The 26,007-nt window shown below is 39.0% G+C and overlaps 1 protein-coding gene across 3 annotated transcripts; it reads left to right on the top strand.

Annotated features, from left to right (window-relative positions):
• Positions 1–26,007, top strand: rnf217 (ring finger protein 217). 3 transcript variants are annotated; one of them, XR_009648100.1, is made up of 7 exons: positions 1–1,146; positions 12,187–12,417; positions 14,255–14,419; positions 17,900–18,101; positions 21,450–21,521; positions 21,664–22,539; positions 25,005–26,007. XR_009648100.1 is itself a non-coding variant. In XM_060866230.1 (7 exons), the coding sequence occupies exons 1-7, from the start codon at positions 295–297 to the stop codon at positions 25,064–25,066; spliced, it is 1,638 nt and encodes a 545-aa protein (XP_060722213.1). In that variant the 5' UTR covers positions 1–294; the 3' UTR covers positions 25,067–26,007. The 3 variants fall into 3 exon arrangements, 1 of the variants encoding a protein (XP_060722213.1); XR_009648101.1 differs by having other exon boundaries at positions 21,664–21,875; XM_060866230.1 differs by having other exon boundaries at positions 21,664–21,717.

A 26,007-nucleotide genomic window follows, 5' to 3' on the forward strand; every position in this document is an offset into this window, starting at 1 on the left:
TATAATAAGGGAGCGTGACGCTTGACAAACTGATATACTCGCTCTCTCTCTTTAGCTTTCTTTACCATGACTTATTATGATGCGTTTTGAATTCCAGTGGGACAGTAAGGTGTGTTTGGTTCATTTTAAAAGAAATGACGTCGTTTACAACGGCTAACGGGAGCTGGGATGAAGTGAACAGGGATTTGTTTTTGTATCTTGAGCCGGAAGTGGAAGCTTCATGGCAGTTGCGCGCTTGTTTAGGAGTTTAAAACAAGGCAATTTCACAAATGTGGACTTTTCTGTGTGTCGGGAATGGGAGATGATGTCGGCTGCGTGAATGTGGCCTCGAATAATATGCTTAGTTTTACTGGAGAAAGCGTCGATAATGTCTCGGACGTGGTTGTTGAAGTTGGGACGCAAAGCTCTGATTTTGGAGAGAAAGACGAAGAGACCAAGGAGCCGAGTGTGGACAATGTTTTGGACTTTCAGTACTACAAAAACGAAAGCAGGGATAAAGACACGTGTAGAACAACGTCACCGGTAGAAATCCTGAAGAGAAATTTTGGAATACGTAAAACATCTGTAACTGGTGGTGACGGTAACGTGGAAACCCCGAGAGAGTCGGACAAAGTCGACTCCATGCTGGAGAACTTGGACCACAGAAGGAACCGAAGGACACGATATAGCAACTCTCTACACGACGAAGAGGAAAATCCCAGATCAGAAGTCCCAGATCTCTTAACATCCTTGGAATTAGAAGATCCAGAACTTCATGTTTCTGGAGAAAACCATGATTCCACAAGCGCAGTTGAACATCACCGATCCAAAGAGCACGTCTACTGCACCGTATACTGTATAGCCAATGACAACTATAGGAAACCTTCAGAAACCACGCTGTCGTCGGAACATGGAAGTCCGTCTCAGTCGGATGTGTATGTTTTACCTCATACAGACTCCTCAAATTCAGATCCAGAACTTGATCATTTTCCAGAGATGTACACGTTGAGCGACCTTGCAGAACCTCCAGTGTTGAACAATGTTCTCTACGTGGGTAACTTTCCCTTACAGTGTCGCGTGTGTCTTGTTGTCAGATCCATCACTTCCCTGCACTGTTGCAAAAAGCCGGTGTGTGAAGAGTGTATGAAAACATACATCACTTCTCAGGTACCACCTTGGCTTGGATGCCATTATTTCTTCATTTCTCCTTATTTTATATTGAAACTTCCTTTAAAGTCGATTTTTTTTTTTTTTTTTTTTTTTTAACCAGGAGAGCTTATGTTTGTGTAGGGTGTAAACAGAACTCTCACTGGGATTGATCAAGCTGGCCAATTTACAACAATTCAATTTAATTCAATTTTAATTTCCAATAGGTATGAATACTAACCCTTGCCTGTATGTTTACCTTTTTTTTCTTTCGATATTAACTTTGAGAAACATTCGGGTCTTCGAAAAAGATAAACTAATCCTGCTTTTGGACCGGACTTCACTTTCATACCATTTTGATGTGAAAACAAAAAGGTGAAACTTTACCTCAGCTTTCATTAGCCTATGTTTTGAAATGCTAAACTTCAACCCTGCCTCGTATTTACCGTTTATTAGGTTTTGATTTCTAGAAAAGCTACTTCACCTCAAAACCTAACATAAGTTTTGTACTATTTGATTCCAAATAGGTATGAATAGAAACGCCACCTTACCACATAGCATTATCTTTATGTAAAATGACCCATCATGTGGTTTGTGTGACTTGGTTCGCATTGTAAATGTGAACCAGTGTAGAATTATTTACCAATGTAGAATCTTTACCAGTTTGCTGATCTCCACTGTTTCAGAATCGATCGCTGTATTAAATGTCTAGCTCTCGTAACTCAAGAATTTGGGGATTTTTTGGACCTGTCTTTCAATTTCAAAACGGTTTCCACTAGAATCTTGAATTTATCTGTCGTTATGTTTTGAAAAGGTATAAAGTTCCACCTCAAACCTTAATCTTTAAAGTTCCTTTACTAAGAAGCTCTCGTGATATGGCCAGAATAAGGAACTTTATAACACAGCTGCCTTCCATTTGGTGCAGATTTTATCTCTCTAGTATTCCAAAAAAAAGTGAAGGGAAAATATAATACAATACAATACAATTTCAGGCCCTAAGGCTTATAATTAAGTAACTACATATAAAATGACACAAAATCATTCAAGTACGTCGCACTGCCAGTAGAGGCTCCTTCAATGTTAAATAAAAGTTAAGTCCCAGTGGATTAGCCGTTGCTATAGAAACAGTATTCAAGTATTGTTGATGCTAAGTTTTCAGTGTAGCTCAGACGTGATCCATGTGTTTGTGGGTGGTTTACAAACCTAAAAGCTAAAAAAATCTTTTAGAGATTGCTTCCAGTGTAGGGAAAATGTTGACAGGAACGCAGTTTCTGTCTCTTTTTTTGGTCTATTCTTCTACTATATTAATGGCCGCCTGAGCTCAGTCGTTTTCAGTTTAGGCTCCTGATCTAAACATTCTGCTTTGTCATCATCATCAGCAAAGCCTAGTGCGGGAAATGTGAACGTGAAACGATAGCATATTACAGCATACATGAAAAGGCCGTATAAACTGACCAGAAATATTTGTGTTGCGTTTTTGCTAGTCGGATGACAGCTATAATGCAATTCTGTCTTGACAAGAAACAATGAAAGGTTCCTTCCTGAGTGTTTGTGTGCGTGGAGGCACAGGGGAGGAGGCCGGAAGTCGTGCTGTACTGAAATTGATTGCTTAATCACAGAGCACAGCCTCTGGAAGCACTAATTACATTAGCGTGTAGTTCAGTGGAAGGGCTGTGTGCAGGCCGCAGGCTTCAGAGATGGCATTGGCGTAATCGAGTAACACCGGCTTGCCTGTTGCAGCTTTTCTTCCCTAATCTCATTTGCACTCGTATGAACAATCGTTCAGGGGTCAGAGAGAGGCTGATCTGATGAGGACAATCTTTTCGTCTGATGTTTTCTTGACTCTTTTGTAGTTCCAATTGTCCTGGCAAGTTTTGCTCGGTACTTTGTGGTACGTGGGGGATAAAAATGAAGGTCGGACAATAGCGACTGTGTAATGTCGATGGTTGTGTAAATTGATTTACTGCTACACATTCTGCAATATATTTTAGTGGGGTTTTTTTACGTTTGTTTCTTTTGAAAACCGAGTGCTTTTCCGTTTGTTTGTCAGGTTATCTATGCATTCATCCATTCATCTATCCATCCATCTGTCTGTCTTTTCATCCATCTGTCTGTCTTTTCATCCATTTGTCTATTCAACAGTCCATCCATCCGTCTGTCTGTCCATCTGCCCATCCATTCATCCGTCCATCTGTCTTTTTTCGTGGCCAATCAAGATTCATGAGCACTGCTTTTGTGGCATTATTTTTATTTCATGAAAAAACCTAAAGTTACATGGCTGAAGATAACATCAATTAAATTATCACACTGCGATTAGGCCTATCACTGTGTATTTCTGAGTTCTGGCATTGTATACTAAGGTTTTGTCAGGATTTGTGTCATGTGACTGTATGTGTGAGGCTCAGCAAGTCAGACCTGTTAAAACAGCGTTCGTCATTAACTGTGTGTCTGAAAGAGGTCATGATTTGTGAGCATTGCGTTGTGCTGCATGATAAAGTACAGCATTGTCGATGTGTTCATTCAGGAAGAATTCTACAGTTAGACTCCGCCCACAAGCCGCTCATCATAATGCGTTTCTATAGTAACAGCTTAACCAGGGAGTTGTATAGCAGACACAACACATCTACTAAGGCTAATAATATACGGATTAAAGACGTGTAGTAAAAAAAAATAGATCAGAGTTGCTATGGCGAAGTTTAAGTTTAAGAAGCTAATTATTTTAAGGTTAATAGATGTTGTTGATGTACTCGGTTCCTTGGGGACCTTTTGTTTTTTTAACTTTAAGAGCAAGAAAATAAAGCAGGACTTTGCTGTAAATTTGTTTTGCAGATGTACAAAACATTTTTAAAAAGATGAAAAATAAACAAATTTAAATGTCGGCACATTTCTGTAGTTTAAGAGGAATAAAACTTTAGGAAATGCTGTAATAGGAAAACAGTAATCGTATGCCATATCACACCACCTCCCTGTTGATTCATATCCCATCATATCATGCACTGAATGTTGTATTTATGTAAAATGAAGGGTTTTAGGTGTTCGATCGTGTTACACTACAGCTAGGTTAAATTCTCAAATCTGATTGGTCTGAGAGTGTGGATTAACTTTTATAACATGAACGATGTTCTAATAGGATATTGTTTCTATAGTAACAACTCAAACACTGAGACAGACAGACAGACAGATAGAGGGAGTGAAAGAGAGAGGCAGAGAGAGACAGACAGATAGACAGGGAGTGAAAGCGAGAGACACAGACAGAGGGTGTGAAAGAGAGAATGAAAGAGAGAGACAGACAGAATGAGAGAGAGAAAGACAGACACACAACAGTGAAAGAGAGACAGACAGACAGAAGGTGAGAGACGGATACACACACAGACAGTGAAAAAGAGGTAGAAAGACAGGGAGTAAAAGAGAGAGACAGTGAAAGAGAGAGAGTCAGACAGAGAGAAAGATGGAGTAAGAGAGATAAAGAGGGAAAGAACAATAATAATAATAATTATTATTATTATTATTATAACAAATAGATTTGGTTTAGTTTACAGAGCTGCTGTTGATTAAATGTCGAATCATTGATCTGGTGATGTTTGAGTCTCAGTGCTGTGTAACAGTCAGTGTACTTTATAACGTTTCTCAACACAGGAGAGTTTTCTAAGGTGAATCTTTTCCAGAGAGATAAAATTAGGAGCTGGTTAGTAAAGTGTTAATAAGCATGATATGACATTCAGTGCTAAAAGTCAAATTAGATTGTTTCAAATTGCTGTGGTCTGAGCAGAATGACACACTTCCCTAAAACCCTGCAGTTAGATAAAAAAATATGTTTGTATCACACACATACAATAAGCTCTAAAATAAATAAAAAGGGGAAAAAAGATTACCACAGGAGGCGTAACCTAATCAATCCTGAGTGGCCAGTTGAAGTGCTTGATCACTTCCTTGTTTGTTGTTGTTTTTTTTGTTTTTCTTCTCTTGCTCTGAGGATGTAAAAACAAGGACACGGTGACTTTACAGTCTTGCCGATCAAGCGTGACTGTTCCTTCCAAACCACAAGCCGAACACGTGAACTGACGAGATGCTGAGGGATTGATTCAGGCTCAAGGAAATCATTCCCTAAGCACTTGTACAGTTTTTTTTCTATAAATAAAGAACCGCCGTGAAGCGTCCACGCCGAGAGTGTTGACAGTGCTAGTGTTTTGTAAGCGTGTAGAAGAACCGAATGGAAACATATTTAGTTGCTGTTTGTTTGGTTAACCTTTAGAACCGGAACCGTTCCATTACACCTAAACATAATACAAAGTTATCTTCACTTATGAGTATGATAGCCTTTTTTTTATTTCTTTAATACCGTTAAGCTGGTTTTGTTTGGTTTATCTGATCGTGCTAATATTGCTAGGTTCTAGCGTTTCACTGCTAGCTCACCACGTCAGCTCAGGTGTCTCTGATATTCTCCAAACTGGTTCCACAGGTTCCTTTCTGCATGTTTGTCTATGTAAGAGCAAGAACACGGTGACGGCCATAGGTTATGAACACTCTAGGCCAAGTTTTGCCCTAGGATAAGAGTGCTCTGCTCATGCGCATTAGCAGGACCTGGGCTAATAACCCAAAGCATATGATAAGGAAAGTGATCACTTGATCACTGGGATTTTAGGCTTGGTATCAGCTAATGCAGGGTTTAGGAGCTGCAATGAAATGTGATATGAAAATCTAAACTTGTGAGCAAGATACACTTCATTTTTCCCAACTTGTGTTTAAGTAAAGTCTGTAAGATTTTCGATTGTTTAGTTCTAGCGCATCTAACTCACTGAGATGGTAGTGCGTTCAGCGAATACTTCTGGTCGTCACACCACAATCTTTCAGGCTTACTACATAAACACAGCTTCAGAAATCAAGTAAAATTGTTTTGACCTGTACTTTGTTGAAGGAGCTCATGGCCAAGAGGTCTCTTTTACTTTTTTTTCCCTCCTCAATCATCTTTTTGTTATCTTGAATTTGAAGCTGCTTGGTTTTTATCCTGGGTTTAGATACAGTGGCTGGGTAAGACCATTATAGGGAGTGACTTTACAATGAAGAAAAAGCGCAAAACTCTCAAAAAAAATGTTTGAGTCTTCCTCAATGAGACAGGATGTAAATTAACATTTTATTTATCACATATAACCATACACAGTGCACAATAAGAGTAGAATTACAATATAAAAATATGAATCAGAAATTTTCCATCCATCCATCCATCACATGATAGATTCAGTCAGGACTTACCGTATTTTCCGGACTACAGTTGAGGCCAAAATTATTAGCCCCCTTATGAAATTAGACAAAACTCTTGATTTCTCCATGGAAATGACCATTAACAACAAGTGTTTTATAGTGTGTTTGTTTCCAAAATAACAAAGACAAAATCTCCACTAAGTTTGATTAGGATATTTAATTGAAATAGTGAGTTGAAACAAGAAAGGGCAAAAATGAAACGTCCAAAATTATTAGCCCCCGGTCATTAATAGTCAATAGTGAACCCTTTCTGAGCCACAACTGACAACAACCTCTTAGAGTAGTTCTTTACTAGGTTGGCACAGGTTTCCTGAGAGATTTTAGCCCATTCTTCCATTGCAAATTGCTCCAGCTGGTCCAAATTACGTGGTTTCCGAGCATGGACATTCACTTTGAGCACTCGCCACAGATTCTCAATAGGATTGAGGTCTGGGCTCTGTGCGGGCCACTCCAGGACCTTGGTTTTGGTATCCTTCAGGAACTGTTGGACCAATTTCGATGTATGCTTTGGGTCATTGTCTTGTTGGAAGACCCAGCGACGACCTAAGGCTAGACTACGAGCAGATTTCTGCATATTATCCCTCAAAATGTCAACATAATTTTCTTTTTTCATGATGCCATGCACCCGAACAAGGCTCCCTGTGCCTGAAGCTGCAAAACAGCCCCACAGCATGATGCTCCCACCACCATGTTTAACTGTGGGAACTGTGTTCTTAGGGTTGAAGGCCTCACCCTTTCTTCACCAAACATAAGCAACATCCATGTGCCCAAACAGTTCCAGTTTAGTCTCATCAGACCAAAGCACAGACTCCCAAAACTCATCTTTACCTTTCAAATGTTCACGGGCAAACCTCAGTCTAGCTGTGATGTGCCGCTGTTTGAGTAAAGGGGTTCTTCTGGGACGATGGCCCTGAAGCCCACCACGATGAAGAGCCCTCACAACTGTGTTCCTTGAAACATCAACTCCAGAAGAGGCCAGGTCAGCAACAATCATCTTGGCAGATGTCTGGGGCATCTTGCTGATATCTCTGACTATTTTCCTCTCCAGGGTTCTTGAAATCTTGCGCTTACGACCACGCCCAGGTTTGTTTCTTACAGAATTTGTCTCCTTGTACTTGGCAATGATGCAACGTACGGCGGTTCTAGACACTGTGAAAAGCTTGGAAATGGCAGTATAGCCTTCCCCCTTATCATGAGCCTCCACTATCTTCTTTCTGAGCTCAAGACTGATTTCCTTTGTCTTTGGCATGGTGAGTAAAAGTAGTCTCTCCCAATAATGTGTTCAAGTGCCCTGTTCCTTGGAGTCCTTTAATGCTGATTGAATGCCCAGGTGTTGTTAGGAAGCCAATTGACTGCACAGGTGTGGTTTGAAAGCTGATTGATTAATTAGGTGTGTTTTGAAAGCTGATTGATTAATTGGGTGTGTTTTGAAAGCAAATATTCACAAGGGGCTAATATTTTTGACCACCCCATTTTCACTATATTTGATTATAAAGCAAGCCTAAAAATGTATTTTATATTCCAAAATGTACCAAAAGCTACTAAATAGCACTGGCGAATGTTTGATTATATCAAGTTTTATCAATGCTGCAAACATTGGAAAGATCTTTAGGAAAATGTTCCAAAATTCCTGGGGGGCTAATAATTTTGGCCTCAACTGTATAAGCTGCAACTTTTTCCCCATGCTTTGAACCTTGCGGCTTAAACAATGACGCGGCTAATATATGGATTTTTCCTGCTTTCATTTTTTTTTTTCAAAAAAACACATTCTGTGACGTGCTCAGTTTTTGGTGGCATGAAGCTTTCATTAGACCAATGAAATGGCCGAACGGGTTAACTCCAACACCGAAGGAGATGACTTCAGTGGTTTCAGTGCACAGGAGGAGGAAGATAATGACCAATGACTTTTTTGGTAGGCTACTGTTTACTGCTAATTTTTTATTTTTTGTTACAAGCTGGGGGGCACGGTGGCTTAGTGGTTAGCACGTTCGCTTCACACCTCCAGGGTTGGGGGTTCGATTCCCGCCTCCGCCTTGTGTATATGGAGTTTGCATGTTCTCCCCGTGCCTCGGGGGTTTCCTCCAGGTACTCCGGTTTCCTCCCCCGGTCCAAAGACATGCGTGGTAGGTTGATTGGCATCTCTGGAAAATTGTCCGTAGTGTGTGATTGCATGAGTGTATGAGAGTGTGTGTGTGCCCTGCAATGGTTTGGCACTCCGTCCAGGGTGTATCCTGCCTTGATGCCCGATGATGACTGAGATTGGCACAGGCTCCCCCCGTGACCCGAGGTAGTTCGGATAAGCGGTAGAAAATGAGTGAGTGAGTGAGTGGGTGAGTGTTACAAGCTGTGTTTCGTTAAAGCCTATTTATTTTTGTTACAAGCCGTGTTTCGTTAAAGCCTATGTAAAGTTAATTTGTTTCAATGTACCTGTAGGGACCTGCGGCTTATAAACATGTGCGGCTTATTTATGTTCAAAATAATAATTTTTTTTAAAATTCAGTGGGTGAGGCTTATGTTTAGGTGCGCTCAATAGTCCGGAAATTATGGTAATATAAGAACAAATTACACCTGAGCCTATATAGTAGTACGCATTTCGGTAGAAATTTGAATACTAATAAGGTACAGGAGAGTCCAAAGGTGTACACTAGATGAAGAACTGTTTGAATTTTCAGCAGGTTTTAGAAAAACAGTAATTTAATAATTTTTTTTGTGGTATAATAAAAGAAAAACAAGCTTCTCACCACGGGAAAGGTTCTTTCGTAAGACGTCGTTCTGTTAAACGGATCTGATTACAGCAGACTGTATATTTTCTTTCAAGCACCAGCTCACATCTTTGAGAAAGTGTGGCAACATTTATACTCTGGAAGCTCTCTGATTTGAAGAAGGTGACGGGGTGGAGCAAAAGAAACAAAAAAGGCTGCAATGCTTTAAGACCAAACACACAGACAGAATGAATATTAATTATAATGAGAACATTGTAGATTTTTAATGAGTAACTGAGCTTCATGTTTTAATTGAAAGCGTTATTACATCAAATCGTTGAATTCCTTAATCAAATCGGTCAGGTTTGAGGTCATGTTCTCAATAGCATGGAAATAGCAGCACATCCTTTATAAAGCATGATGGTTTAGTGGTGAGTGCAGTTGCCTCAAAGCTAAAGGGTTGAGGGTTTGATTCCCAGCTCCTTCCTGTGTGCTCTGTTGTGCTTCAGGGGTTTCCTCTGGGTTCTCCAGTTTCCTTCTCCAGTCCAAAGACATGCATTGTAGACTGGACAATATGTTTGTAATGTATAAACATACAGTGTGTGAGAGATTGTACCTTGCGATGGGTTGGTATAAGGTCCGGGGTATGTCCTATGATAATTTGAAGGTTCCGTGCCACCCTGGGGAGGAAAAGCAGGTACAGAGGATGGATGGATGTTATTTTTATCAATTTTGGCTGACACTGAAAGTCACCAAAGTCATTTTGTGTTTTTGTTAATAAACTTGCAGATTTTTTTTTAAATGTCAATAAATAATATTGTACTTAATGATTTCTGTTAACATAACTCTCAGCCACAGAGAATTTACATGACCGTTATATAAAGCAGTCGCACTGCATGCTGTATTTATTCAATCATTGTCACAGTTATGCAAACGTACAGTGTGAAATGTCAGATTAGGATGAATTGTTAATCCCGGGTAAAATATGAGTGGTGTGAAACGTCAAACTAGATAACCCAGAATATTTTTTTTACCTGGTGGTAAAAAAGCCCCTGAAGAGTCAAAGAGGGTAAACAAGGCTGTGAGAATGAAAAGTCTGGTTCTATTAGAGAATTAGGACTGGATGGATTTTCACTTTTTTGTCACGCTCATTTCTGTGGTAAGTTACTGGGTTATCTTTCACACTCTGCTATCTTCTCACCTTGGTGTATGTGTATATTACTTAGCTACCCTGCTAACACTACCCATCTTGTGTCAGCTGGTGGCAGATCCAGCGAGAGATGAAAAGGATATCTCTTTCACCCGGTGTTTAGGATTATTCTTCTAATAACACTTAATCCTGAGGAAATGTAAGCAGATCATTACGTATTGACAGGTGCGTGTACTTGGCCCACATCCAAAACCAAGTACTGCTGTATTTAGTAGATTGTCAGTACACCATTTGTGTCACGACTCTTTATTGTAGCACTCGTTTGCAGCATGGTTTTGGGATTCTCTGCGAACGTGTAGTTCTTGGCAAAGGCATGTTTGTGATTCATCTGCATTGTACAGTACAGTGCGACACAACTCATGTTATGAAGTACTTTTAGGTGAGCATCGAATTAACATTAGTTAGAATGAGAACATTACAGATGATCAGCAAATGTTTACTGATTAACCAAGTTTCTTGTTTTTATCAAAAATGTTATCATAGCGTTGTTGAATTCTTTAATTCTAATCGGTCAGATTTGAGGTAATTTTCTCAATAGCATTGGAAATAGCAGCAAATGATTTATAGAGCATGATGACTTAGTGGTGAGCGCAGTTGCCTCACAGCTAAAGGGTTGAGGGTTTTTATTCCTCTCTGCCTGCTAGGATTTTATTGTTAGTAGAAACTACAAGGACGGTGCTTTGCTGTCTTTATTCCAGAGACTGAATAAATTTGTGACAGTATGTTGTCCTTGTGAGCTCTTTATATGAAATCTGTTTAATGTAGTATGGGAACTCGAACGAGCTGTTTCATTGAGTTGTATAAGTAAAGTCGAACAGGCTGATGGAAAATCCAAGCTAGTTCCTGGAAGAGTCTGATTCTTGGGCATGAACCTGGTATCTGGATCTGGTATGTAAGATATCCAAATGGAATGCTCAAGGCTTTCACTGCAGACTTGTAAAGGTCAGTGTGCACCGAGCCGTACGCCTTCACATTAAACTTCATTCAGCTGTTAAATTTAGTCAGAGCAGATTCCCTCAGGTGCTTTTCTAGACATCTGTATGAACTATACTCATGAACCACTTTCTAACTGAAACGCCGATCTTTGAGTCCCATCGGTCACTGTATTGTCTACTACAGTACATTTTATATTTAGTCATTCAGCAGACAGTGAAGCATGTATTACTGTGCTCTGCCTCTGTCATCACTTCAAATATTCTGAGGTACTCTGGGAATTTGTGCCATGTTTGTTGTGTCCGTGTTCAGGATTGAATGTCTTGGTCATGTTACACTGCACAGTGATGCTTAGCGACTCATGTGATGGTAAACAGTCAGGACTTTAAGTATTTCTGTTTTTAACCTAGCCAACTAGGAGCAAAATTTTTGTAGAATTTTCCAAAAAAATGTTTCTATCTTCAAAGTAAATGGTGATATCAAACCTATTTTTGTCTGAGACACCCCAAGTGCTTCATAAGCATCTAAAATTCAGTGGAAGGTTATCACAACAAAAGGTCTAAAGGTCGCCTACTGAAGCCAATGATGTCCTGATTCATTTTATATCAGACTTGCAAACATAAAATAATTCATTTGTTTATATTGATTTAAAATGTGTCATAAACCTCTGGCTGAATATAACACCATTGTAGTATGATGTATCAGTGTCCTACATTCATAGGGGTATTTTTTATTTTTTTTAATGACCTCTAGTATTAAACTATAGAGCTGGACATGAAGGATTGCACAAGTTTTGAATCTGTGTGCAGATTTATATATATAATATATATATAAAATATAATTATATAAATATTTATTTAGTTTTTAATGAGAGTTTTCAAACCAGTTCTTTGTACTCATGCTTACAAGTTCCTTAAAGCTCCATATGCCTAATGCTGTACATGTCTCTATCCTCAGGTTGTCTCAGGCCTTGCGGAGATAGTGTGTCCGATCCCTGAGTGCAGTGGGTACCTGGCTGAGAGCGTGGTGCTGGCCCACCTGGCCTCTGAGAATGTGGCGAAGTATAAGTACTTCCTGGAACTTGGCAGACTGGACTCGGGAACTAAGACCTGTCCAAAGTGTAGCTTGTTCACTTCACTGAAGGGACGCGGAGAGCCAACGCAAAGCAAAGTTGAGCCCAAGTACAAGGTAGAGTGGAGATTCTCATTGAACTGTACAGCTAGTTACGTTACAGAACTTTACAGAAATCTATACTTTACAGAAATCTATATTTGAAAGTAAATAAATAAATAAATAACTCCAATCTACAACAGTCATTACAATCACTAGCTATAATCACAATTTCAGAGGGTCTAGTCAGGGAATGCTAATTTTTAATGTAAGCTAGACTTTTATTAGTATTACCGTATTTTCCGCACTATAAGGTGCACCTAAGAGCCTTACATTTTCTCAAAAATCAGCCATGCGCCTAATAATCCGGTGCTCCTTGTGTGTGCACTGAGTTCCAAAAATCTGTAAAAATTTTATTGTGCGACTTTGGTAAGCGCTCCGCTTGATTGACTGTCGGATCATTTCCTGCTGACACAGGGACGTAATACATACACTACGTATGCTGGCAGCGATAAACCAATCAGAGAACATTACGTAATATGTATAGTACGTACGCTTACCTCCGCCACGCCTCCGGTAGGCATACTACCGGTATGTTGCAAAACAACATTTGTTTCTTCCTAACCATTATGGGCTCCACACTCCAGTCCAGTAGGTGGCGGTAAATGCACCTTAAGTTGGTTTGCCATCCGCAAATTAACATCAGAAGAAGAAGACAACATTTGTTTGTTTAAGGCCCCCTCGAAAATGGCACCAGTGAAGAGACAGGCTATCAAACTACAGGCTATCAGTTACACGGTTGTAAGTGGTAATAGAGCAGCTGCGAAAGATTTCAACATCAGTGAATCTATGGTTCGGAAGTGGAGGAAGCAGGAAAATGAACTGCGCCAAGTTAAGAAGACACCGTAGATGAGGACTTTGATGGATTTGTGGGAGAAGATTGATTAAAAAAATAATGTGTGTGTATTGTTAAATAGTAGAATAAAGTTGAACTAAACTCACTGTTTTGCTTCCGTTACCTTTTTTGTAGACCGTATGTTTTAGCATGCGCCTTATAATACGGTGCGCCTTATGTATGGGTTAAGTACAGAAATAGACCCCATAATTGAGACTGCGCCTTTTAATTTGGTGCGCTTTATAGTGCGGAAAATATTTTTTTATATAAATTATATATATTTTTTATATAAATTATATATAAATATTTATTATTTTATATAAATGTATATTTTATTTTCATTCATTCATTCATCTTCTACCGCTTATCCGAACTACCTCGGGTCACGGGGAGTCTGTGCCTATCTCAGGCGTCATTGGGCATCAAGGCAGGATACACCCTGGATGGAGTGCCAACCCATCGCAGGGCACACACACACACACTCATTCACACACTAGGGACAATTTTCCAGAGATGCCAATCAACCTACCATGCATGTCTTTGGACCGGGGGAGGAAACCGGAGCACCCGGAGGAAACCCCCGAGGCACGTGGAGAACATGCAAACTCCACACACACAAGGTGGAGGCGGGAATCGAACCCCGACCCTGGAGGTGTGAGGCGAACGTGCTAACCACTAAGCCACCGTGCCCCCTATATTTTATTTTATTTTATTTTATTTTATTTTATTTGTTCATTTTATTTTACTGTTGTGGGATGTTAGTGATCAACTTTTAACATATACCCCCTTTCTCTGATTAATAATAGGAAGGGTCATTGTACATGCTAGTATTCATATTAAAACTAACAGACCTAAATTAATTTTTTTTATTTCATAAATGTTTTTATTCAAAGACCAGATAAGCTTTACTCAACAACGTGCTGCTTGATTTCCATTATTTTCTTAAACCTCTAATTGTGGTTTTTAGGGTCAAATTTGTGCTGTCAGGATTTTTTGTTCTAATTCAGTGTTTGCCCACAGATCCAGTGCAGTAAGTGCGAGTTGGTGTGGTGTTTTAGATGCCATGCACCTTGGCATGAGGGTTTGAAGTGCCGTGAGTACAGGAAGGGAGACAAGCTGCTGCATAACTGGGCCAGCATTATTGAGCACGGACAGAGGAATGCCCAGAAATGCCCACGCTGCAAGGTACAACACACACACCTTTATTACAGCAGTGGTTTACATACTATACTATTTATCTTAATCTAACTTCTACTGAGTTGGCATTCTATTTAATAAATCCTGTAAGATTTTAGACATACCTCTCTCTGACTTTAATAACATACTATACAATTTAAAGTCTCCTATATCACCATCAATACACAGCATAATTATGCAATCATAGATAATGGATCATTTTCTCCCAACCTCAATCTGTGAGAAAATCTTTAAGTGTTGAGTGAATGAAGTGTCCAACATTCCACAGTTCAGTTCAGTTGCTGTTCTGGTAACGCAATGACCCCCAAACCTGTTAAAGGTTTTTGCTCCCAGACCAAAAGGATTGATTCTGATCAGATTTTCAGATCAGAATAAAAGATACAGAGAGCATTCAACTTAGAACTTTTGGGAAAATTCAGCTTGAGGGATTTAGAGGAGATGAGTTACGATTTATGTCGGTTAGGGAGAGAAGTGTAACACCGTGATGTTTACTTCTGTGTCGGATCATTTTGTCTAATAATAGTGTGAAATGAGGATGTTTGTTGTCTTTCTCACTTCCTCCTTCTTCTCTCTTTTTCTGTCTGTCTTGCTCTCTCTGTCTGTTTTTTTTGTCTCCGTCCTAACAATAAGTGGAAATGATCCATTTCAGGAAGTTGCAGCTCTACACAAAAGCTTTGCTTGGGTCTAACCTACACAGAAACAGCAACATTTTTCTTAAACTCTATTCGGATCGAATTAGTGTTACATGAGGAGATGGGATAATGTCATTATTACCAGAGCATCTCTGGGATTATAGTCTCATCCTAATCGGCCATGTCTGTAAATTAGAGTTATTGTACAGACTGCACATGCATGTGTCTGGAAAGATTTCAGCTCTTTTTATATACAGTATTTCCTGCTTTAATTGAAAGGTTAGTTAGAAAAACCAAAAACAAGTATTGGCTTGTTGACCTTCTAGATCATATGGCGTTACCACTGTGTGAACACCTTGTGCTGAAGATCTTGTGATGTTGTGATGAACACACTGTGATTTTTGCATATCCTGTGATCATACAGCATTGAAACCTCAACAGTCTGAGGCCACTAATGAAAATGCTGCTGTTTGGCATTCTTATTCACTTTTACACAAACGTCTACAAATGTGCTCTGCAACAACATGAGTGAAAAAGCAGAATCTTAGAAATATGTACATGAATTTCAGAGCTTTTTTGTATTTTTGTAATTTAAATCCATAATGATCAGGCTACTAGCATATGATGTGATTTATTTTTATTATTTTGTTTATTTCATAAATTACATAGACTAGTGTTTGGGTCAGATCTGTTGCCACAAATTTATTATTGAAGTCACAGACACTAGCTAGCAAGACTAAGGCTTTTGATTTCACAGGCTACTACAACTATTCAGCTATTTGTTTATACAGTAAAGCCTAAATGATAATAAAAACACAATACAGTTGTCAGAAATATCAACATTTACCTCAGCTGTGTTGATAAATAACTAAGAAAAGGTTGTGTATGGCTCAAATTGCACTGTAATTAGACTTAGCATGTTAGTATCAGCCATATACTGAACGTCCATGGGTTCTGCCATGATATGAGTATCGTCACAATTTGTTAACTGAATAGAATTTTAGGGAATAACAAAATGACTAAGCTTTTATGAATGAACGAAAGAAAACAAGATTCTCTTTTTGTAATAAAAGTAGTACTCAGTGAAGTATGAACCAAATAATGTTTGAGGTATTTATTACACAAACACACGTTTAGCTATAGAAACTAACTGAGATTAGCATGGTGGCTAACTTATCAAATATTACCTATGTTATATTTACTGCAGTTTAATAAACTACTGCTTATGTGAAGAGACAGATGGAGACAATACAATTTGACATACAGGCTAGTTAACTAGCCAGCTAGCTCATTTTCTTCCTATTGTTTATGGTCTAATAGATTGAAGGACAACTACAGTATTAGCTTAAATAGCTAATATCTAAGTAACTGTTAGGTTAAAAATTTATAAACCATTTATACTTCCACTTTGATGGCTAGAACGTTTAAAGTGTCACATAACCTTTTCTCAAATTCTTTCCATTGATGTAGTGCTACAGAAGTAAATCATTTCAGGAGGGGAAAATTCGTGCCTATAGCTTTAAGATGATCAGCATGAACAGGCAGAGACCTGCATTATACTTGGCTACACCACAACAAATATGCCCCATGTCTGGTCAGGAAAAGGTTTTATATACTTTAAAAACATGAAAAAATTCGATGTGGATGATCCCAGGTGAATACTCTATAGTTCCTGCTTATAAATAAATAAATAAATAAATACATACATACATACATACATACATACATACATACATACATACATACATACATAGGTAAGTTTCTGCTTTGCTGCAGTAGATAATGTCATCTGGATGCTGTAGATTTTTACCTAAGAACTGCTGCTGTAATCATGAAGGTCATGATTCTTACACTGAATATTCTTTAGAGTTTGACATTACAGTAGACAATTCTAGAGGTGTAATTCTTTATAATCTGACTATCCAGTTTCACCCAAAGGTCGACTGTTGCCCATTTGAGATCCTCTCAATTTACCTTCCTCGTTGTCTCAGGAAAGATTTCCTTTCCTCTGCATCTAAATCTACATGTATAACCTTGTCTGTACAGTAGTTAGAATTACAACACAAATATAGTATAATTGAATCAAACAGCTTTAGTGTATTTTGAATTGGCAGCACAACTGAACTGGACTGAAGAAGCAACACGTTTTCCCTCAGCGACAAACCAGTTTTAGAGCCAGGTTTACTGGAAAGCGTCTGTTCTCATTAATCACAGCTGTTCTGCTCCTGTTCATGGTTTAGATTTTGTCTCATCTGCTGAGTTGTTCGTTTTTGTTTTTTTCTTGGATTGCTCATGACATTCTCAATATCTGAGGTTCGGGAAATATTCTTTCAAAACAAAGACAGGAAAGGATGTGAATCAGCAATATCAAAAGCTTTGATTCAGGCAGCAACTGATAGAGAACACACACACACACACACACACAAAATGATATTTCAGTGAAAACATTATAGTGGTTTATGTCTAGCAACATTGTTGAGAGTTTTAATCTCTGTTTCAAAACAGTGTCCATTTTCAACATTGAATGCAGGAAATATAGTAATAGTAAAGATACTCTTTACTTCACAGAAGTAATAATGTATGCAAACAGATACAAAACAGATGAAAAAAAAGCCAAATTTAACCCATTAAATTTGTTAATGAAATGTATTTGTTAATAAAATTAGTTTCTGACCTAAGGCTTAACATCACTTAATCGCTTAACATCACTTATGTTTTTTTTTTTTAATAGCTAATAATAGCCTTTCCTGCTGTTCCTGCTACCCTTTTTGATGACGTTAGTGTTACTTGGTATAAGCAGTTGCTAAACCTAACCCTGTTATCCAACTTCATGCAGGTCCATATCCAGAGAGTGGACGGGTGCGATCACATGACCTGCAGGCAGTGCAACACCAACTTCTGTTATCGCTGTGGTGAGAAATATCGGCAGCTGCGCTTTTTCGGAGATCACACCTCCAACCTGAGCGTGTTCGGCTGCAAGTACCGGTATCTACCCGAGAAACCGCATCTGCGTCGCTTCATCCGTGGATCGGTGTGCGGTGAGTGTGTTTAGCTGCATACTAATTGGCACTGTTATTAAACACAACACCTTTCTTGTACAAATCTAAAAATCCATTTGTCTTTACAGCTATACATGTTTTTAGTAATGATCAAGCTAAAAATCATGATACACCACATTGTTTATAGGAGTCGGGTGAGAATATTGTTGATAGGCAATAGGGAAACATGGGCAGTAGATAAAAACTAGCTCAAGACTGAGGCTCATGACTAGCTAACAAATGGCTGATAGGTCTGTTTATATATATCTCACACACTAATGCACACTAGTCAAAAGGTTTTGGACACCGTTAAATTTTTGTTTTATTTTCAAGAAACAACATAATACCATAACATTCACTGGATATGCATTTATATCAACAATAATATACAGAAAATAAAAATTAAAGAATACTAGGCATTATATTGAGTAGGGATTCTAAATATTATTCTGAAAGTTCACTCCAGAACTGTTGCAGAATTGTCCACAGATGATCAACACTGGCTGGTTGTCTGGCCTTAACCTTTCTGTCAAGTTCGTTTCATACTAACTCGATAAGGTTAAGGTCGGTGACTGTGGGGTCCATGTCATCATTTTCAGCTTTCCTTCTTGTTCTTTTTTCTTCATATATTTCTGGCAAAGCTTAGATGTGTGTTTCGGATCATTGTCCTGTTGAAGCATGAAGTACAATTGTACATGACTGTACAATTCAGCTCCAATTCAGTTCAGCTGGACATTGTGACTGAGATGCTTCTTTTTTATAGCATTATACCTGTATACAGATACAGTATCTCACAGAAGTGAGTACAACACACACATTTTTGTAAATATTTTATTATATTTTTTCATGTGACAACACTGAAGTATTAACACTTTGCTACAATGTAAAGTAGTGTGTGTACAGCTTGTATAACAGTGTAAATTTGCTGTTCCTTCAAAATAACTCAACACACAGCCGTTAATGTCTAAATCGCTGGCCACAAAAGTGAGTACACCCCTAAGTGGGCCCAAAGTGTCAATATTTTGTGTGGCCACCATTATTTTCCAGCACTGCTTTAACCCTCTTGGGTATGGAGTTCAACAGAGCGTCACAGGTTGCCACTGGAGTCCTCTTTCACTCCCTTTTGACGACGTCACATGCCCCTTTTCCACCAAAAAGAACCAGGTGCTGGTTCATAGCTAGCACTGGTGCTGGTTCAAAGTTTGTTCCACTGGCGAACCTTCTAAGAACCGGTTTGCCTTTCCACCGGCTAGAGAGCCATCACACAGAGCCGAGTCTGACGTCACTGTATACGTGTCCCAGCAACTTTAGCGCGGCAGCGGCAAACACAAACACATCAACAATGGCGGATGTTGCTTTACTGTTAATGCTCATGGCTTTGCGAACCTACATTAACACCCAAACGCGGTAAATCCAACGTGTACGTGCAGCTCCATGTAATCTGTATAAACGGAGGTTGTAATCGAGAAAGTACATAACGTTATTTTATCATTAACACAGAAAATTTAGCCTTAGTATGTAGCTACCTACTGTCAAGTGTGCTGATAATGTATCATATTGCGGTAAAGAAAAAGTGTATTAAACATTAGTATACTCAAGGTACATTATCAAATGCGCTAACAGTAGCCCCGTCCCCAGCCCCTGACACAAGCGGTTCTTAAGTCTAGACCAGCAGCGTTTTGGTGCTACTTAAGAACCACTTTTCCTGGTTCAGAGCCGGTGCTTTGGCTGTCGAAAAAGAAAGAACTGGTTCTAAATTAGGCTCTGGCTCCGAACCAGCACTCAAACTGCCTCGGTGAAAAAGGGGCAACACAACTGGCGGATGTTAGAGACCTGGCGCTCCTCCATCTTCCGTTTGAGGATGCCCCACAGATGCTCAATAGGGTTTAGGTTTTGAGACATGCTTGGCCAGTACATCAACTTTACCCTTAGCTTTTCTTTAGCAAGGCAGTGTTTGGGGTCGTTATCATGTTGGAATATTGCCCTGAGGCCCAGTCTCCGAAGTGAGGGGATCATGCTCGGCTTCAGTATGTCACAGTACATGTTGGCATTCATGGTTCCGTCAATGAACTGTAGCTCCCCAGTGCCGGCAGCACTCATGCAGCCCCAGACCATGACACTCCCACCACCATGCTTGACTGTAGGCAAGACACACTTGTCTTTGTACTACTCACCTGGATGCTGCCACACACGCTTGATATTATCTTAACCAAATAAGTTTATCTTGGTCTCATCAGACCACAGGACTTGGTTCCAGTAATCCATGTCCTTAGTCTGCTTATCTTCAGCAAACTGTTTGCGTGCTTTCTTGTGTATAATCTTTAGACGAGGCTTCCAGCCATGATGACAGCCATGCAGACCAATTGGATGCAGTGTGTGGCGTATGGTCTATGTAGCAAAGTGTCATTTCTTCAGTGTTGTCATAGATATAATAAATATTTACAAAAATGTGAGGGGTGTACTTACTTCTGTGAATGATGAATAAAGGTTAAATGATGATATTAATGCAACAGATCAGAAATATCAACATTTACTTCAGATCTGTTGGTAAATTATTAAGCAATGACATTTTTTGCGTTATAATGAGAAACATCATCGGCGAGTCACCATTCATGAGCTGTCAGAAATTTTGAGCTTCAAGCAGGGGCCGTTAATCATTAAACATAAAAAACAAATCAAGCTCTCAGAAAACACGCATTAAGTTAATGACTAGACTTTTTGGGTTATAGAAGGAGATCTCAGTGAAGAAGCAAGAAAGGACATTTGTTCCTCTTTTTTTTTATTAATATTCATTTACTAAAACAACACCAATATGCTCACATGGCTTTGTCCACATGTGGATACGTGTCATGTTGAGTCAGACTTCATGCTGTACAACAGTCTGGATAAGGGCCAAATTTATGGCCAAATGCCATAAACGTAAATATAATTGTGAATAATTTTTTATTTTTTAATTGTAAATTTTTTTGATTGTTTTAGGCTGATTAACAAAAGTGAAATTTATTTAGACTGACGTGTCTTTTGATAAACTTCAATCACATTCTCAGCAAAGCTGGTTTATATTTAGTCACGTACAAAACTCCATAAATGGTAACATTCACAGAGAGCTGTAGAAGACTAAATGATGACTAATCGTGAAAGACCTCAGTCAGTCTGCCAGTAATGTAGTCTGATGAATGCAGCTTGTCAGCTACACACACACACACTCCCACACTCCAATGCTGACACTTTTTACAGGGTGCCATTACTTTTGCTGTATATAAATGCATAAGGTTTTTTCTTCTTTTTTTCTTTCTTTTTTCTTTGATATATGAAAAGTAACAAACTTGTGTATGGCTCATTCTGCAGCAGGTAAAGTGCTGGTGGCCCCAGTGCTCATTGTGCTGGTGGTGGTGATCGGAGCCTTGGCTCTGGTTATAGGTAAGAATTTCAGTCATTTCTCTTCATTTATTTGAAGTGGTACATAATCATGATATTTGTCCATATCTGAAGCAAAGATAGACATAAAGTCTTGTTCTTGCTTCTTCAAATATCCTTTATTGTTTATTGTCTCTCTTCTCAGGTCTGGTCGCATTCCCCATTTACTACATCTGTAAGAAGAATAAACACCCTAATGGTATGGGACGCTGGCTGTGCTGAGACTGCACTTCTCTCTCACACACACATGCGCACTACACACTGATATGGATGATGGTCGAGTGAACTCTCTGTTGTTTTCCTTTACCTCCAACACACGGTTGGCTTCTCCATCAAGGATTTTCACAGCACAACAGCGTATGTGAGAGTTCATCCAGTTTACACACTTACCTGTAGACGGAATTGACGCTTCATGTGCGAGTCGTTCATTCTTTTTACCACATAGAATGCTTTTATCTGGAAGTTTCAAGTGATTATTCAGGGGAAATGAGGGTGATGGATATGTCAATGTGTATTCAGTTCATACACACACACCCTGACCCAGCATGTTGCACTGCACCTCTACTGGAATTTTGCGCCATCATCAAAAGTGTGTGTGTGTGTGTGTCTGTGTGTGTGTGCATTTATTCGTTCGTTCCCACACTGAAGACAACAGCCGCTGCAGATTAGCCAGGGATCTATGCCAAATTCGGATGCTGAGCAGACTTAATGCCTGGGAGATTATCACCATGCCATTTGTATCAGTCCTGAGGCCTTGTTTACCCCTCACAACATGCATCGTGTATCTGCAGATCCATATCCAAACTTGTCTGTGCTATTACACTTGGTATTTATATGCATTCAGTGTTGGAGGTGCGAGGTGTAATTGGGAAGCAGTTAGAGGTGAGGTTACACTTGCTTTTCTTTAGCCAGCAGGGGTGCCAGTATTTATGATTTAGTTGTTGCATGTTTGCAGACAGTTCACTGAAGGGGAAAGGACACAGGATATGGAAAATCCGTGACCTCGAAACAAGAGGGCGAGGTTTGTAGTCGCTGATCAGTAAAAGCATAAGTGCTGTTTATCATTTATGCTGTTGACATTGAGCCATTTGTTGTCACACTACATTTTAATTTTTAGCATTTTAAAATGCTTGTGATGCAGTTCCACAGTTGCCACTTCGTTCAATGCTTTATCACATCAGGTAGATACGATTAAAAAAAATGCTGTTGTGTGTAGACAAATGTGGGTATAAGGATAGCCTTTATATTTAATATTTATATATTTTACATTTTTCACGAAAATGAGAGCAAATCATTTTGTCGTATGTCTTGCAATGGCGTTTGATTTAATTCTTAAAATTTTGATTAAAAAAAACAGCTTTACATGCAGAGGAGTTATACATACATACACACGTGTGTATATATACGTGTGTGTGTGTGTGTGTATGTGTGTGTGTATATGTGTGTGTATGTAATATATATTTATATATATATATATATATATATATATATATATATATATACATACACATATGCGCACGTGTGTGTGTATGTAATATATATTTATATATTAATTTGATTTAAAAATGTAGGGTTTTCCTAAAATGCCCCACAAAGCATTCTCAAACTGAACTGAAAATACTGGCACCTTTAATCAGATCTGGTGATAATTAAAAAAAAAGCACTGTATTGGTGTGAATACATGTAAATATCTACACCTGGGGCTTCACACCCAAAGGATGCCACAAACCCACTAAATCTAGGTCATGGTGTACTGTATGTTTTTCCATTAATCATAAAATCGCAAGTTAATACAAAGTGTAAACGAGGCCTGATGTTCACACAGAGATCTTCTGAAGGCTCATCTGCATTCTTCAGTACAGTTGAAGTAAAAATTCTACATACCCTGTATGAAAGGAAAAAAAAAAAAAAAAAAGATGAACAAGATAAATTGTGTCAGAGCTTTTTCCACCCGCACTGTGGAATTACAAAATAAAGGGAAAAACATCCAGGAACATTTTAGGAAACAAAAGAGGGGACTATATTGTGATTGCATAAGTATTGTTGTCTTTTAACCAATACTCTATTGAAGCACCTTCTGATTTTATTACACTACTCAGGGCTTTTGTGTAAGAGGCTATCAGCATGGCACATTGCAACTTGGCAAATATTTTCCCGCACTTTCTGCACAAATATTTAAGAACCTTTAAATTGTACAGACAGCTCCATGTCTGAGCTCTGACTAATCTGGATCTTATTTTGATTAAGCTGTTCCTTTGTTTTAGATGCTTCAGGTTGTTGTGGTGCAGAAAGGCGAAATTCCTTTTCAGCTTACTAGCAAACACCTAAAACTTTTGGACTAAAATGGACTGTTATGATTGTTTCCACCTTCATAATAGTCCCAGTTCTGGTTGAAGAAAAGCAGCAGTGAAACATAATGCTACCACCACCATACTTCACTGAGGGTAGGGTTCCCCCCCCCACACACAAACATACCTTTTGGAATTGGTCTCATCAGGCCGTAACACACTTTGCCACATGGACTGGAGTAACTTAGTTAAGCCTGGATGTTTTTCCTCTAGCCGTCCTACACCATGGCCCAGTCATGAAGAAAAGGAGAGATTGTTGAGAGTAATCAGCAAATCGTCGCTGTCAGGTGGAATCCTCGTATCTCCAAAACCATTATTTTTCAGGAAATTAAAATAATGCCGTACCTTATCTGCAATGCACGGGGTTTAGTCCACATTTGCGCCAAATTCCTGTCCTCAGACGAGCACCAGAACTAGCGGGGGTCAAGATTTTTTTTCTTTGAGCCCATTGTTTTGAAGACATTTACCTCAGAAGACGTGTTGATTCGTTGCGACTCTTCTTGAGGAGAAATATACCGCGAAGCTCTCCTGCGGAGTGAGGAAGAGATGGACAGTTGAAGTGTCCAATGGAATTATGAGATTTGCGCTCAAGCTATTTTCAAGACTTTAGATTGGTTAATAACTTGTAAAAATAACAGACCCACGTGGGGACTGACCAATAGCATCGATATGTGAAAAAATATGAAATTGACAAAATTTGGACATACGAGGTTTCCACCCGACAGCGACGATATGTCTGATATTCCTGCAGCTCCTTTAATGTTGCTGTAGGTCTTTTTGTAGCCTCTATGGTTTATTTTAGTAGTCTTGTCCTCGGGACATCCTGTTCTTAGTGATGTCTCTGTTGTGCGTCATTTGTTCAGGATGGGCTTTGCAGTGCTTCCAAGGTACATCTAATTTTTTAGAAATTCTTTTCTACCCCCAACGTCTACACTAATCTTTATCTGTTGTTAATCGGAATCACTTCACTGATGACCGCTAATTTTGTACATTTTTCTACAATGAAGAGTCATACTGATGGTGAAAAAAGTTCTGACTTGATTTATCTTGGTTTTGTTTCTTTACATCATAAATTCCAGTAATTTTCACAGGGGTGTGTAGACTTTTCAAAATCCATTGTATATCTGTTTGTTCCCAGGTTCATCCTATAGAAGTGAACCTCCAGTATATTTGCACACGTGTTCCGTATCTGAACTTTGACACCAGTGATGAGCGGCTGATATAATGGCGATGAATATCACAGACTCATATCCAGTGTTGTATATTACGCTCAGTGACTATAACGTGTTTGTTACAAACATTAACTCAAGAAAGGCACGGTGTCTGAGGCGAGACGAGGCGCTCGTAACACACCTTACCTACGGAGTTTCGGTGATGACAATCACACGTTTCCATCTAACATTCAATCAGGCTGGAGATTTTCATGACACTTTTATTCTCAGGGAGTGCATTCGGACATTCACACACAACTCTTTCACTCCTGCAATGGTGTTTGTCAGATCACAGCCTTGCTCTCGCATCGAGAATCAGAAACAAGGAAAAGGTCCATGAACTTTTATTTGAGACCTGCTGTTGCACTCTGCTGTGAGCCAAAGGCCCCGACTGGGTCACTTTCAGTGGTATTACTGATGTATTTCTGATGTATCTTTTATCCTTTTGTGCCTTTTAATATGCTGTAAATGGGATCGTTTTAGAGGGATTTTTTTAAAAAAAAACTTATTTGAATTTTGAGTCGCATTTGTCATGAGTGCATGCACACTTTCCAAATGATCCTGTGGTACATGTATGAGACCACTGCACAATCCATTTTTTTTTTAAATAATTAACAATTTTGGTATGAATACACCTTATATGTATGTTTTTTTTTTTTGTTTGTTTTTTTTCTTGATTTTGTTTTGTACCTCCCCAAATCCTCTTACAATGCTTAATCTTGTATGCTGCTGCACTTTATCTTCAGAGACTGACGTGTCAGTCAACTTCGGCAGACCATGGTTACTACGTGTAATTAAAAGGACCGGGGTGAAATACAAAGATTTGTTTATTAATCTTGACGGTGTGATAATAGTGACCCAAATATGTGGTTTTGGCCTTAATGCTAATAATTAAAAAGACACAATGCAACAAACACTGCAAGTAGAACA

This window comes from Tachysurus vachellii, chromosome 3 (assembly GCF_030014155.1).
Source record: "Tachysurus vachellii isolate PV-2020 chromosome 3, HZAU_Pvac_v1, whole genome shotgun sequence".
NCBI lineage: Eukaryota > Metazoa > Chordata > Actinopteri > Siluriformes > Bagridae > Tachysurus > Tachysurus vachellii.

Bases quoted from the DNA above. Each gene is read 5' to 3' on its own strand.
- rnf217 (XM_060866230.1), top strand. From the start codon at position 295: ATGGGAGATGATGTCGGCTGCGTGAATGTGGCCTCGAATAATATGCTT. The intron at 14,420-17,899 runs GTACAACACACA...AACTTCATGCAG, and splicing joins AGAAATGCCCACGCTGCAAG to GTCCATATCCAGAGAGTGGA. The intron at 18,102-21,449 runs GTGAGTGTGTTT...CTCATTCTGCAG, and splicing joins CATCCGTGGATCGGTGTGCG to CAGGTAAAGTGCTGGTGGCC.